Here is a 16328-nt window from a genome sequence, read left to right on the forward strand (position 1 = left end):
ATGTATCGAAGCGGCTGAGCGCTCATTCAGCTGCTTCGTTTTAGCGATTGGTGGGGTTCTCAGTGCTCGGACCCCCACCAATCAAAACTTATGACACGTTATTTAGTTACGCTTTAAGGTATAATACAAAGTTATAGACCTGTCCCTCAAAAAGCAGAAATATAATATTTGTTTGACTCTCTGGATAATGAGAACAATTTGCAGCATCTACGTTATTTACAATAATGAAGGCTCCTGATATACAGTACATCATTCTTCCCGCGGTCGGATCACGGTAGTGACATGTACACCCCGCCCCTTTCCATAACATGACTGCCTGCGCAGCCCCGCCCCCTCACGTGCGCCGACTCGAGGCCGGATGCCGACGCGAAGCACACGTGGTTGTCGGGTCAGCCAATGGGCGGGTCGCGCGATTTGACGTGAGAAGGTGGGGCGTGCGCAACATGGCGGCTGAGTGAGAGATACGGCGAGAAAGGGAAAGACAGGTAAGCTATGAGGAGAGGATGAGTTGGGGAACTGTAGACTTGGTGGGAAATAAGGAGGGAGAGCTGTGAGAGGATGTGGGATAGGGTGGGCAGCAGGGGAGTGGGTGACAGGTAGGTACATGGGACGATGACGCGAGGAAATGACAGGTTGTTATGAGAAGACCAGTAGTGCGCTTATATTGTATTTCTGCTTGTGTCTGTATCAGACGGGTACAATAACACTGCCAGCCTCACCCTGGAGGATTCCCAGTCACCATGCTGTTTACATGCATACCCGTGCCAACGTGGGTATGGTACTAGCTAACTATCTAGTGAGAGATTTTCCAGCTGTTACTCTGCAATCTGTGGGCAGACAGTCTGCCGTAAAACAGCTCCAATTCTGCTAAGATGCTACTGTTGATAAAGGAGTAGTGTGGGTGTGTGTGTGTATATCACACACACACACACACACACACACACACACTGTTCATTTATACAAGGAATGTAATAGGGGTCTTAATGGGGTTGTCCAGTTTTAGCAAAGTAATTATATATTTTTTTGTATAATTTAAAAGCTCTAATATCCAATATACTTTCTGTAATAATTCCTAATGGTTTTCAAGATCTCTGCTTCTTGTCCTTTTATTAGGAACCTTCATTGTTTACTTCCAGTGGATAAAATATTGTCCATGTTCATGTAATGGACACACAGGTGCACGGCTTGTTACAGTATGCGCATCAGAGCTGTGTCCTCTAAGGAGCTGTGCACCTGTGTGTTCATCACATGACCACGGACAGAATATTTTCCACTGGAAGTAAACAATGTTCCTACTACATAACAAGCAGAGATCTTGAAAACTGTGCGGAACCAATACAGAAATGTAACTTTTAATTATACAAAAATAACATTAAAGGGGTTGTCCACTACTGAACAACTGATGACCTATCCACCGGATAGGTCATCAGTGCATGATCTGTGGGGGTCTGACACCCGGACCCCGCACCGTTAAGCCGCTCCGGCTCCCTCCGAACGTACATTCCGGAAGTAGTTGGTTCCGGCCACAGAATAGCGGCCGAGCTGCAGCTCTGCTCCTATTCAAATTAATAGGAGCAGAGCTGCAGTACTGCAGCATAGCCGCTATGCTATGTACATCGCATAATGGGCAATAACATCCAGTGCCCGCAGGACACCGGAGCGGCTGATCGGTGCGGGGTCCGCTTGTCGGACCCGCACCGATGATATACTGACATCAGTTGTCCGGTAGTGGACAACCCCTTTAATTTACTGAAACCTGACAATCCTCTTTCATTGTACAGAATCTCAGGATTATGATGCTTTCTCTGAAAGTTGCATTCTGGCCTAGGTTCATGTTCCTTTATCTCCATTGCCCTATCATGTCTGTTATTGGTGCACTGGATCCCACTTTTCTGGTTGTGACTTAGATCTTCTAATTAAACAGATTTTCCAGTTTTATGTAAATGAAACTTAATCATATGTGATGAGTAATTCTGTACTCTTTATATCAATTCCTCATTTAAATTCTCTGCTTGCTGTCATTGAGTGGAAACATTAATGGTAAAGATCTTGGCTGTTCAGGTCACAGAGATTTGGTGCTTCTTAGAAAAATGCTGATCAGCTCGACAAAAGCTGGTTGATATGATGAGTTCCACCCAGTGCTGAATGCATGGAGCTGGTCGCTGTTACTGACCGTATATAGGGCAATCTTGCCCTGCAGAAGTGGTCACATATCAGGCAGAGGAAGCACACAGCTGCTATTATATATAATGCAGGGCTGTGTGGTTCTCCTGCATTGGACTGATTCTAGGGACCTACGTTTAACAGCCGGCAGGTAACTTCTTTCCAGCAGAGGATACATCTCAGGAGCATGTGAGCGTGATAAGCACAGGAGGAGGACTCTTGCTGTGACTACTGAGCAAGTTATGGAGGGAGGACCTGCTGCTAATGCTCCGGAAGCTATGGATGATGGTCTGCCATGTTCACTGGGCAATTGGGGGTGCAGTGTCTACTGGCGAGTTTTTAAGGATGTTCTGCTGTGCTATGTTAGGAAAGTGGAGGTTAGAGCGGGAGACACAATTTTTACTTCTGTTTGTTGGTCAATGGATGAACACATTCATCCAGAGGTTAACTGGTAAAGACATACGCCTCCTTCACAGAGCCCTCCCTATATTTTGTTCCAAGAACTGGATCAGATCCTTTAAAGCGTATCTCCAGTTATAAAACCGCTTTGGATAAATCAAAAGTAAAATCGACTATAAGAAACGTAATGAATCTTACTAGCGGAAAATGCCTTTTTCTCTGCTTATCAGGCCCCCCCCCCCTTGTTTTCTTAATGCCACATGCACACGATGCGATTTACATGCGAATGTGCCTGCTGCAAATCCGCAGCTTAATACAGTACCAGCAAAGTAAATGAGATTTCAAGTAATCTCATCTACACATTGTGGAATTTTTACGCACTTAAATTGACCAGCTGTGTGGATTTTAAAATTTGCAGCCTGTCAACTTATCTTCCGTTTCCACCTCAGAATTGTATCTGACAAGTTTCTAAATGAAATGCACCCATTTTCGCAGCATAAAATCTGCATTTGTTTCTGCATCAAAATGTAAAATTACACCTAAAAATTCATCAAACGCTGCAACAGGTGCATGTAGCCTAAGGGTATGTTCACACGGCCTATTTTCGCAGTTTTTTTGGGCCGTAAAAGCCTGAAAAATGGCTGAAAAATCGGAAGCAGAGCGCCTCCAAACATCTAACCATTGATTTCAATGGGAAAAACGTTGTTCTCTTCGGATGGGCAGTTTTTGTACACTTTTTTTTTTTTTTTTTTTTTTTAAAACGGCTGCGAAAAAGTGCAGGTCACTTCGTGGGACGTTTTTGGAGCCATTTTTCATTGACTATAGAAACCGCTCCAAAAACTCTTTGGCTTAAAAAAACGTCTGAAAATCAGGAGCTGTTTTTCCTTGAAACCAGCTCCGTATTTTCAGACGTTTTTGGTTAAACGTGCGAACATACCCTTACTATTCACTCATAGAATCCATAGAGTAGAGAGAAGACCAGTTCTAAGGCTCCATTCAGATGTTGCGGTATAGGTGCAGTTAAAATGTCTGAAAACTGCATGCATTTTTACCGTGCATCTTTCAGATTCCTTTTTTTTTTAAAATCTTTTAACCACACCTGAGTTGCAATGTCTGAATGGACCCTAAGCTTTACTGAAAGATCAGTTTACAGTTGCCCATAGAAGTCTATGGAGAGGGGGAGGAGGAGGAGGAAGAAGAAGCAGAAGACTAGCTAGCACTCTCCTTTAAATAGCATACAGACAAGATTCATTATAGAGCAGTGTATCTCTAAATCCAACACTGAGGTGAGACAGTAAGGCCCCAAGCACATGACCGTATTTACATCCGTATTCCATCCATATATATGGATCAGTAAAAAAAAAAAATAGGGGGGGATGTTAATACGGACGGTATACGGATTCACATCCGTAGCCATCTGTATTTACGGAAGCTCCCAAAGACGACTTTGGGAGAGTCATTGCCGTAATTACTGACAAGAATAGGACCGGTTCTATAATTTTTTTCAGCACGGACACCCATCAGTAAAAATACTGAAAGGTGGCTGTGGCCAATAGAAATTAATAGGTCCGTAATTACTGATGAAAAATCCGTATTCCATCCGTATATACGGATTATATTTATGGACACCCTTTCCTATATATAATTATAAAATACAGATGTCTACTGATCCATGCACACGACCGTATTTTCATTATCCCGAAATACTGTCCGTAAATACAGATCCGCAGGCATCCGTATTTATACATATATACGGTCCGTATTGCGGGGCCTTAGGGCTCATGCACACAACCATGATTTTCAGGGCGGCCGGCTGCGGATTTGCGGGATATGCACATGGCCGCGGCCATTATTTTCAATGAGCCCGGACCGCAGAACACGGCCGTAATAAGACAGGTCCGTTCTTTCTGCGGTGCGGGCTCCCGCACCATGCACACATAGCACACGGTAGTGTGCATGGCCCATAGAAATGAATAGGGCCGCAATTCTCCCGTGGATTTTCGGGGGAATTGCGGCCGCAAAAACACGTTCGTGTGCATGGGGCCTTAAGGCCCCATGCACATGACAGTGTTTTCATCTATCCCGAAATACGGTTCGTAAATACGGTCCGTATTCCATCCGTATATACGGATCCGTACAAAAAGAGGTAGGTTGCAAATGATGTCATCAGCATGTTGTCTTTCAATGCTTCCATAAATACAGACTGTTTACGGATGCACATCAGTAGCCGTCCGTATTTACGGAAGCTGCCATAGACTTCTGTGGGAGAGTCCTTGCCATAATTACTGACAAGTATAGGACAGGTTCTCTAATTTTTTTAGCACGGACACCCATAAGTAAAAATACTGAAAGGTGTCCGTGGCTAATAGAAATGAATGGGTCCGTAATTACTGATAAAAAATACTGTCGTGTGCACGGGGCCTAAGTAGACACGTTGGTGAAGAGGTCTGCCACGTTCGGTTATGTGGAATTACAATACAATACGTTTTCAAAAACCCCATCCACACATGGCAGAAGAAATCTCAGGAGATTTGAGGGCATTTTCAAATCAGAAGCGTGCCCATAATGTTGATTTCACCCTTTCGGCCCCCTGCACGTGTAGCGGAATTGTTGCGTATTTTCTGTCTTAATTTGTAGGTGAAAAACTCACAGCACAAGACTGATTTAAATACTCCCCCCACATGCTTCTGAACATTTTAGACACACAAGTCAGAGCATGCTGCATTTTTAAATCTGCAGCATGCTCATTTTGTCTTGGATGTTCACTGCGGATTTCACCCTTTTCAATGTAAAAGTGAAATCCGCAACAAATCCCCTACGGTGTTCTGGGGGCATTTTATGTTTAAAAGGGAGAAATCCGCAGTGAACAGAAGGAGCATTCTGCAGATTTCTCTGCAGAAAGTCTGCAACAAATCTGCTATGTGTGCATTGTACTTAGGCTTCGTTCACATCTGCGTCAGGTTTCCGTTCCCACGTTCTGTTTCAACTTTCTGTCGGAACAGAGCCCTGACTGACACAAACTGAAACCAAAGGTTTCCGTTTCCATCACAATTGATTTCAATGGTGACGGATCCGGTGCCAATGGTTTCAGTTTGTCTACGTTGTGCAAGGGTTCCGTCGCTTTGACGGGATGAACACCGTAGTTGACTGCATTCACGCAGATGTGAAGATAGCTTTACGATGAAGCCTTTGCAAAAGATTCACAGAAATTATTCTGCCACGTCTGAACCCACCCCACTGTCACTTGATCCCAGTTTCTTGCATGTAAAGCAGTTCTGAGGCCCCTTCATTCTTATTATCGGCGTGGGTCCCGTCAGTCGGGCCCCAACCGATCAGAAAATAGTGGCTTATGCAAATGATATGCCATCGCTTTATGATATTGGGAAACGCCTTTAAATGCAATTTTACATATAGAATGATTCTACTGAAAAAAGTTAGAGGCTTTGTCACCACAAGTGCCCTATCTTCTACATAAGGAGATCGGCGCTATAATGTAGGTGACAGCAGTGCTTTTTATTTAAAAAAAAACTATCTGTTTTCACCACTTTATTAGCGATTTTAGATTTATGCTAATGAGTTGCTTAATGCCCAACTGAGTCCAGTGCTGCATTTACAGTTCTCTGGCTTCAGAGCTGAAATCTCCCAGCATTGTTTGCTCGGTCAATGTGTGTGTAGATTTAGCTCTAAGTGATTTGAATTCTGGGTAGTCTTTACTCACGGTATAGTAATAACATCTAGGTAAAAACGAACTGTCCCACTGCATTGTAGGAGCTCACTTGAGCTGTTAGGCGGGATTAACACGACAGGGTTTCCCGGCCGGGTGCCGGCCGTTCATAAATCGGCCGGCACCCGGCTGCATTAGGAAAAATAGACCCCTAATGGGGCTATTCACACGACCGATTTTTTGACGGCCGGGAAAAACGGCCGTCAAAAAATAGGACATGCTCTATTTTCAGCCGGCCGCCTTGCTCCCATAGAAGTCTATGGGGCCGGGTAATACACGGCCATCACCGGAATGTGTCCCGAGTGATGGCCGGGTCTACCGTTGCTCGCGCACACTCTCTCTCCTCCTCCTCACAGTGCAGAGTGCATGTGAGGAGGATCTTTTATTGCTCGCTGTAGGAGTCGGAATCCCCAATCCCCAGCTGGGGATTGGGGATTCCGCTACAGGAGAAGTGCGTGACTACACTGTCCATATATGGACACAGCGAAGTCACGCACTTCTGCAGCGGAATCCTCGACTCTATGGCCGGGGATGCCGCTACAGGAGAAGTGCGTGACTACACTGTCCATATATGGACACAGCGAAGTCACGCACTTCTGCAGCGGAATCCTCGACTCTATGGCCGGGGATGCCGCTACAGGAGAAGTGCGTGACTACACTGTCCATATATGGACACAGCGAAGTCACGCACTTCTGCAGCGGAATCCTCGACTCTATGGCCGGGGATGCCGCTACAGGAGAAGTGCGTGACTACACTGCCCATATATGGACACAGCGAAGTCACGCACTTCTGCAGCGGAATCCCCGACTCTATGGCCGGGGATTCCGCTACAGGAGAAGTGAGTGACTACACTGTCCATATATGGACACAGTGACGTCACTCCCTTCTGAAGCGGAATTCCCGACCTGTGGCAGGGAATTCCTCTTCAGGAGAAGTCAGTGACTACACTTGTCCATATATGGACATTGAAGTCAGTGAATTCTCCAGGAAAGGGGGGGGGGGATGGGTGCAACCTACAGGGGACTGTGTGGCATCACCTACAGGGGGCAGGGTGGGTGGCATCACCTACAGGGGGCAGGGTGGGTGGCATCACCTACAGGGGGCAGGGTGGGTGGCATCACCTACAGGGGGCAGGGTGGGTGGCATCACCTACAGGGGGCTGTGTGGCATCGCCTACAGGGGGCTGTGTGGCATCGCCTACAGGTGGCTGTGTGGCATCGCCTACAGGTGGCTGTGTGGCATCACCTACAGGGGGCTGTGTGGCATCACCTACAGGGGGCTGTGTGGTATCACCTACAGGGGGCTGTGTGGTATCACCTACAGGGGGCTTGGTGGTATCACCTACAGGGTGCTTGGTGGCATTACCTACAGGGTGCTTGGTGGCATTACCTACAGGGTGCTTGGTGGCATTACCTACAGGGGGCTGGGTGGCATTACCTACAGGGGGCTGGGTGGCATTACCTACAGGGAGCTGTGTGGCATCGCCTACAGGGGGCTGTGTGGCATCGCCTACAGGGGGCTGTGTGGCATCGCCTACAGGTGGCTGTGTGGCATCGCCTACAGGTGGCTGTGTGGCATCGCCTACAGGTGGCTGTGTGGCATCGCCTACAGGGGGCTGTGTGGCATCGCCTACAGGGGGCTTGGTGGCATTACCTACAGGGGGCTGGGTGGCATTACCTACAGGGGGCTGGGTGGCATTACCTACAGGGGGCTGGGTGGCATTACCTACAGGGGGCTGGGTGGCATCACCTACAGGGGGCTGGGTGGCATCACCTACAGGGGGGCTGGGTGGCATTACCTACCAGGGGGGCTGTGGCATTATCTACAAAGGGCTGTGTGTGGCAACAAATTCATCCAATTTTAAAACGGACAGGGAAAAAAACGGATTCAAATCGGGTCCAAGTCGGCCGGTAAAAACGGCAACTCGGCCCAGAACGGAATCGGAACGGATGCAAAACGGATGCAAACCGGCCGGGAAAATCAGCCGATTTTCCCGGCCGACACTCGGACCCTGTCGTGTGAATGAGGCCTTAGGGGTTTCTGTGCTGACAGACTTGTTCACTGTTTCCAATTACAACCTGCAGAATTGTGCATGCAGCTCTGAACTATAATACAGGCCTTGACTGAGGATTAGTACAAGATAAGTAATAAAATGTATTTACAAAGTGACTCAACTGTTTATGTAGATTATATCTAAATATTAAACCTGGGATAGTTTTCAAAGGTGAATATATGTACCCTTAACATATATTACAATCACTCTTTAGCGTCTGTTTGTTATGACTCTTGTAGAAATATTGTACATGCCTTAATATTATATTATAGAAGCACTCTCAGCAAAATTTATTTTATTTCTCCGATAGTAATGTAGATGTTTTTTCTTCATGCATGCCTATGAGACACCCAATGCAGAAATGCATAGAAAAACGGACTTCAGTTCCACCCATAAGAGGCTGTAGGATTCTGAGAGTCTGAGCGCAGGACAACAGAATGCCTGGAAGCGGATAACTCCCAAATTCAGCGCTCGCTAGGAAAACAAACGATGCTACTAGTTACCTCATCTACATTACTATTTTGCTGAGAGTGTTTAAGTAAAGCTAATATTAGTTCCGTTTGCTGAATTCATTTTTTTTTTTTGTAGGTGATTGTTACCAGGACCCTAGTTATGTGAAAATGACTCAGGGAAAGAAAAAGAAGAGAGTGAACCGCAGTGTTCTTCTCGCAAAAAAAATCATCATCAAAGATGGCGGCTCTGTAAGTGTACTTGTTATAAAGTTCTCATCGGAATGGGGAATACAAATGATTACTTCCAAATTTTTGTAGCAATTTGGAGAATTTTGTTGAAGTCTGAAAGTGAGACACATTAGGATTATACTTTGAAGGCATTTTCCGTAAGATTTGTCATCGTGATCTATAATGAGGCATCTTAAAGTGAGAATGCATCTTAAGGCGTAAGCGCATCTTTAACCCCTTAATAACTGCTGATACGCCTTTTCACGGCGGCCACTAATGGGCTTTATTCTGGTGCAAAGCCTTTTCACAGCGCTGCATCAGAATAAATAAACAGAGCAGGGAGCCGTTAAATGTCCCTGCACTTAGCTACCAGAGGTAGGTGGGGGCATCACTGCTCGAACGGTTGAGATCGATAATAGTATCGATCTTACCCGTTTAACCCCTCAGATGCGGCGCCCAATAGCGAGCGGCGCATCTGAGTGGTTTTGGAGAGAGGGAGGGAGCTCCCTCTCATCCCACTGACACCCGGCGATAAGATCACCGAGTGTCTGTGTCTCTGATGGCAGCCGGGGGCCTAATAAAGGCCCCCAGGTCTGCCTGTAGTAAATGCCTCCTAGGACATGCCAGAGGCATGGCCTTGCAGATGCCTGTCCGTTTTAAATGGACAGGCAGTAATACACTGCAATACAGAAGTATTGCAGTGTATTATAAAAGCGATCGGATGATCGCATATTAAAGTTCCCTAGTAGGACAAGTGAAAAAGTAAAAATAAATCTTAAAGTTAATTTAAAAAAAATGAAAAACCCACTTTTTTCCCTTACAAAATAAAGCAAAAAAGTTACACATATTTGGTATCACCGCGTCCGTAACAACCCCGACTATAAAGCTATTACATTATTTAACCCGCACGGGGAACGCCGTAAAAAAATAAAATAAAAAACAATGGAAATATTGCTGTTTTCTGTGAATCCTAAAATTTGATAAAAAGTGATCAAAAAGTTGCATCTACTCGAAAATGGTACCAATAAAGACTACAAGTCGTTCTGCAAAAAAAAAAGCCCTCATGCAACTGCATCGGAGGAAACAATAAAAAAGTTACGGCTCTGCAAATATGGAGACACAAAAACAAATAATAAAAAAAAAAAAAAAAGGGTTTTACTGTGTAAAAGTAGTAAAACATACAAAATCTATACAAATTTGGTATTGTTGCAATCGTAACAACCCATTGAATAATGTTATTGTGTTCTGTATACCACATGGTAAACGGCATAGATTTAGGATCAAAAAAAGAGTGGCGAAATTTCAGTTCTTTTTCTAGCCCCCCCCCCCCAAAAAGTAAATAAAAGTTAATCAATAAATAATATGTACCCCAAAATGGTGCTATTAAGAAATAGAACGTGTCCCGCAAAAAACAAGACCTTATACAGCTATGTCGACGCAAAAATAAAAAAGTTATAGCTCTTCGAATGTGACGATGGAAAAACTAAAAATTGCTTGGTCATTAGGGCCCAGAATACAAGGGTTAATATGTCAGAAAATATCAACATTAGAGAATTATGAGATATGACCCCCCCCCCCCTCCCCCACAAGCTGAGCTAAAGGGGACGTATAATTTGCTAGGACAGCACAGCCCCTTCATGCTAGTGATGGTGGGGTCCAATATCGCAGGTCAGAATATAATTAAACATGAATGTACACTATAAAGGCATCTTGTCTGCAATGGCATGCCAGAAAATAATTTTAAAGAGTAACTGCACTTTCACAAAGCTTTTGCTATGACATAGAGTCAGAGCAGAAGTTTTGATTGGTGGGGGTCCAAGTTTTGAGCGGAGTGCCCTGAACCTTTGGCTGTGATCGGCACTCCTTGTTGGGGTAAGTTCACATGTAGCGTAAATACTGCAGATTTTCCGTAACTGATTACTTTGCTGAAAATCCGCAGCATAATGCAGTTGCATCAGAGTGGCTGAGATTTGAACAAATCTCATCCGCGCGCTGCGTAAATGATAAGCCGAAAGACTGCTCAGAAATTGACCTGCAGTGCGTTTTTTTTAAAATTTGCAGCATGTCAATTGCATTTGTGTAGTCGCTGCTTTCTTGTTGTGGGTTTTTCCCCATTGAGAAATCCTGCAACAAATAGCAGATTTTCCAATTTTTTGACGGAAAAGCAGCGATTCCCCTGAAAAATCGTAACTCGGAAAAAAATAAATCTCATACTTGCTCAGAATTCTGTGCTTCTTTGTCCAGGCTGGCCTCCTGGGATGACATTTCATTCCATGTGACCGCTGCAGCCAATCACAGGCTGCAGTGGTCACTTGGGATAAAACTTTATCCGAGGAGGCCAGGCTGCAGGACGTCAGAGGGTAAGTATGCAAATTATTATTTTTTTCCGCCTTTTGTTTTCCGCATTGGACATTACGGCCGAAAAACCACGATTTGGTGTGGGTTTTCGGACAGAATTCCCTTCAACCGCCAGGGCGTATACGCTGTGTATCCGCCCTGTGTGGACGTAGCCTTAGGCTAAAGATGGCTCGTAGACGTTCTACAGGTAGAACGTCTATCACAGCCGAAGTTTCAGATCTCTCAGCTTAGCAAGTCTTCTGCACCTTAATTTCGGGGATGGTGTGGGTCACAGGGGATGGTGGACCCCCACCAATCAAAACATTTGTCTCTATGACATCGAAAGTTATGTGAAAGTGCAGTCACTTTTTAGGCTGTATTTCCCTGTTTAAAGTTTCCTGCCTTTAATCTTTATAATTTTCACATTTGATTTACTATTATGTTTTGGTTTGAAAGTAACAAGATAGCTTCATGGTACTGACTTAGGCCCCATGCACACGAACGTGCTTTTGCGGCCGCAATCCTCGCCTGGATTTTCATTCCTATGGGGCCATGCACACGACCGTGGTTTCCACGGTCTGTGCATGGCCCAGGAGCCCGGACCGCAGAAAGAACGGGCATGTCTTATTACGGCCGTGTTCTGCGGTCCAGGCTCATAGGAAATAATGGACACGGCCATGTGCATGGCCCGCGATTTGCGGGCGGCTCACGGGTGACACTTCGCTGCTGGCCGACCCGAAAATCACGGCCGTGCACATGGCTACGGTCGTCTGCATGAGGCCTTAGATTTCCCAAAAATTGTGGTCTAGATTGTCCTACAGTAGATAATGTTCTGCAACCTGTGACTCAAGCTTTTATGAGACTAAAAGATCTCATCTGGAGATTGTCATGGCATGCTGGGACTTGTAGTTTCACAACAGCTGGTGAAGCATATGTTGCACACCATTGCCAAAGATCAACAAATATCTCTTCTGCGGATCCTTCCGTCCACTGTGTGTTGTTTTTTCCAGCAGTGTAAGTGGTGAACGCTGTCGTCCTCTTCATTATGAGGGGGAGATACATTCTAAAATCCATGTGTTTCATAATGCATGCTGCTGCTTTCTGAAGTACTTTATCTTCCCATATACTTTACCCTTTTCACGCCCAGTTCTCATATTAATCCCTGGAATCACCCATTTATGGGCATCGTAAGCCGCTTGATTTGCTGAACAGCCCTGTCCTCACTTCTCATGCTTGGGCTGGCTGAGACACTTGTGATTTTCTCCCCCAGTTCACGGGAGACCTTTTACATATTCACATTTATCAGCATGTTCTAGTTTGCTGCCAAGACTATGTTAGTTTTGTAAAGATTGAAGTTCTTATGTTGTCATTTTGTCTACAGCCTCAGGGGTTTGGCTCTCCCAGCGTGTATCATGCTGTCATCGTGATCTTCCTTGAGTTTTTTGCTTGGGGTTTGCTCACTGCTCCAACTTTGGTGGTAAGTTCTTTTTAATTATGGGGATGCATGCAACTTTATGCATAGGACAGTTATAGCGAAAACTTCACCATATGGTCCATAGAAACCAAAACTGTAAATTCTGGGGTCACGAGAGCGGCGGTCTGTGAGAGAGAGGGACAGACAGACACACACCTTACCTGCAGTTCAGCTGGTCTTCATGATGGCGCCTGCTCTCTCCCTGCAAACAGCTGCTCTGCTGTGTTACTCTGACCTGCGTCTGCGCAGTACAGAGCCAGAGAGCAGATACAATAGACGGGAGCCGTTCATTGACTCCTATGCACTGTAGCTGCCGTATTCCATCTCTGTATGTGTCGTTAATGGACACATACAGAGATGAAAAAAAAAATGGCAGCCCCCATAGTGAAGTAAAAGTAAGAAAAAAGTAAAACACAAATAAATAAAATGTATTTTAATAACATACTAAAAGCAATATTATATAAAAAAAAATAATAATTTTGCGACACCTTTTCTCTTGATCTTTTACTGACCAGCATTCATGCAGGGTGGTAACATGATAACTTGGGTTCCTACATATAAGAGTGCCTCAATATAACTCGCCCTCGTTCTTTGTAAAATTGCCCTATCCATATTTAGTGGTTCATTATATTTTAACAAGGTAGATTCCGCCAACATGACTCCATCATTATTTCTTATCAGAATGGTCAAAACGGAATCTGTGAATAAAAACCGGTGTGATTCATTTACTTTTTCAGTTGTAGCTATAGCACCAGATTCTCACAAACTTTCCTGATGAGATACAGCGTCTTCCTGTAGTTATACCGCAGAATGTTGTGTATATAAATTTTCACCATTTGTCTCCTACTTGTACAGGTTTTACATGAAACCTTCCCAAAGCACACATTTCTTATGAATGGACTCATCCAAGGAGTGAAGGTAAAATATGAACTCAACTGTGGCACTTGTGATCTTTTTAGTGACTATCCTTGTTCATCAGTTTTGGAATTTGCTGTTTAGTGCCGCTGGTTGCCCAAGCATGTCATTCCAAATATTGCCCTTTATTATTACAAAAACTGGAGGTGCTGTTCACGTCTTTCTAGTTATTAGAGTCCTGGACCAAACTTAGTGTTTTCGCAATGCCTTTTTCCACTTGCTTTAGGCATGCTTTATTAGGAATGTCTGATGAAGCTTTTCAACAATGGCTTTTGTCTATTCTGCTCTGCGATAAAGCGGTGATGGGTGAAGCAGCATTTGTATGCAGCCTCTCCAACTTCAAGCATGGAAGCTTTAAATTTCATCATAGTTCATGTGGCCACTAAAATTAACCGGCTCAGACAGATGTAACATGGCTCTGTATGTGAGCTGTATATTTGGAGCAAAGAACAGGATCGGATCCTTCCAGTACAAAACCGAGAGAGATTTCTAAAACAGAACCTTTGGGGATGGTGTCCTTGCTTTGTCTTGAATGGATCTAATCCTGTTTTTGACACTGAATATTTAAGGCTTCCTTATGGAGAACTCCTAATCCACACATGTCAAAACATATGAAATATGCAGGCCACGCACGAGGGTAAGTCTGAGTGAGGTCAGAGCCAGGAGTGGACCACTCCAGTCACTTGACCTAAGTCACCTGACGCCAGCGACGTGAGGTCAGGTGACTGACTCAGGTCAGGTTACTGGACTGGTTCATTACTGGGCGGGCACCGACCTCACTCAGGCCGCTGACGCGTGACCTGCTAAATGTGGGTCACGATCTCCGCTCTGGTCCCTATGTGGGACTATCTACAAGGGGTGGGCTGTGTGGCACTTACTGCAGGGGGTCTGGTTGTGTGGCACTTTTCTACAGGTGTGGCACGATCTACAGGGGGCGGGTGGCTGTGTGGCACTGTCTAGAGGGGGGCTGTGGCGGGGGGGGCTGTGTGTGGCACTTTCTAGAGGGGGGGGGGGCTGTGTGTGGCACTGTCTAGAGGGGGGGGGGGCGCTGTGTGTGGCACTGTCTAGAGGGGGGGGCTGTGTGTGGCACTGTCTAGAGGGGGGGGGGGCTGTGTGTGGCACTGTCTAGAGGGGGGGGGGGCTGTGTGTGGCACTGTCTAGAGGGGGGCTGTGTGTGGCACTGTCTAGAGGGGGGCTGTGTGTGGCACTGTCTAGAGGGGGGCTGTGTGTGGCACTGTCTAGAGGGGGGCTGTGTGTGGCACTGTCTAGAGGGGGGCTGTGTGTGGCACTGTCTAGAGGGGGGGGGCTGTGTGTGGCACTGTCTAGAGGGGGGGGGGGCTGTGTGTGGCACTGTCTAGAGGGGGGGGGCTGTGTGTGGCACGGTCTAGAGGGGGGGGGGGCTGTGTGTGGCACGGTCTAGAGGGGGGGGGGCTGTGTGTGGCACGGTCTAGAGGGGGGGGCTGTGTGTGGCACGGTCTAGAGGGGGGGGGGCTGTGTGTGGCACGGTCTAGAGGGGGGGGGGCTGTGTGTGGCACGGTCTAGAGGGGGGGGGCTGTGTGTGGCACGGTCTAGAGGGGGGGGGCTGTGTGTGGCACGGTCTAGAGGGGGGGGCTGTGTGTGGCACGGTCTAGAGGGGGGGGCGCTGTGTGTGGCACTGTCTAGAGGGGGGGGCTGTGTGTGGCACTGTCTAGAGGGGGGGGCTGTGTGTGGCACTGTCTAGAGGGGGGGGGCTGTGTGTGGCACTGTCTAGAGGGGGGCTGTGTGTGGCACTGTCTAGAGGGGGGGGGGCTGTGTGTGGCACTGTCGAGGGGGGGTGGGGGGGCTGTGTGGCACTGTCGAGGGGGGGTGGGGGGGCTGTGTGTGGCACTGTCGAGGGGGGGTGGGGGGGCTGTGTGTGGCACTGTCGAGGGGGGTGGGGGGGCTGTGTGTGGCACTGTCGAGGGGGGGTGGGGGGCTGTGTGTGGCACTGTCGAGGGGGGACGGACTGTGTGTGGCACTGTCGAGGGGGGACGACTGTGTGTGGCACTGTCTAGAGGGGGCGGGGGGCTGTGTGTGGCACTGTCTAGAGGGGGCGGGGGGCTGTGTGTGGCACTGTCTAGAGGGGGCGGGGGGCTGTGTGTGGCACTGTCTAGAGGGGGCCGGGGGCTGTGTGGCACTGTCGGGGGGAGGGGGACTGTGCGGCACTGTCTAGAGGGGGGGGGGGGGCTGTGTGCGGCACTGTCTAGAGGGGGGTGGGGGGCTGTGTGTGGCACTGTCGACTGGGGGGGGGACTGTGTGTGGCACTGTCGAGGGGGGGACGGACTGTGTGGCACGGTCTAGAGGGGGGGGGGGGACTGTGTGTGGCACTGTCTAGAGGGGGGGGGACTGTGTGTGGCACTGTCTAGAGGGGGGGGGGGACTCTGTGTGGCACTGTCTAGAGGGGGGGGCTGTGTGTGGCACTGTCTAGAGGGGGGGGGGGCTGTGTGGCACTGTCTAGAGGGGGGGGGGCTGTGTGGCACTGTCTAGAGGGGGGGCTGTGTGTGGCACTGTCGAGGGGGGGGGACTGTGTGGCACTGTCTAGAGGGGGGGGGGACTGTGTGTGG

General features: G+C 47.4%; 1 protein-coding gene across 1 annotated transcript; it reads left to right on the plus strand.

The window, feature by feature from the left end:
- The first annotated feature begins 388 nt into the window (after window positions 1–388).
- SLC71A1 (solute carrier family 71 member 1) lies at window positions 389–13830 on the plus strand. The gene is made up of 4 exons (XM_075832481.1): window positions 389–485; window positions 8929–9041; window positions 12739–12834; window positions 13687–13830. The coding sequence occupies exons 2-4, from the start codon at window positions 8961–8963 to the stop codon at window positions 13828–13830; spliced, it is 321 nt and encodes a 106-aa protein (XP_075688596.1). The 5' UTR covers window positions 389–485; window positions 8929–8960.
- Window positions 13831–16328: the final 2498 nt, after the last annotated feature.

The sequence above is a fragment of the Rhinoderma darwinii genome, chromosome 7 (assembly GCF_050947455.1).
Source record: "Rhinoderma darwinii isolate aRhiDar2 chromosome 7, aRhiDar2.hap1, whole genome shotgun sequence".
Taxonomy (NCBI): Eukaryota; Metazoa; Chordata; class Amphibia; order Anura; family Rhinodermatidae; genus Rhinoderma; species Rhinoderma darwinii.

Coding starts and splice junctions, on each gene's coding strand:
- SLC71A1 (XM_075832481.1), top strand. CDS start 8,961: ATGACTCAGGGAAAGAAAAAGAAGAGAGTGAACCGCAGTGTTCTTCTC. Junction 9,042..12,738: donor TCATCAAAGATGGCGGCTCT/GTAAGTGTACTT, acceptor TTTTGTCTACAG/CCTCAGGGGTTTGGCTCTCC. Junction 12,835..13,686: donor TCACTGCTCCAACTTTGGTG/GTAAGTTCTTTT, acceptor CTACTTGTACAG/GTTTTACATGAAACCTTCCC.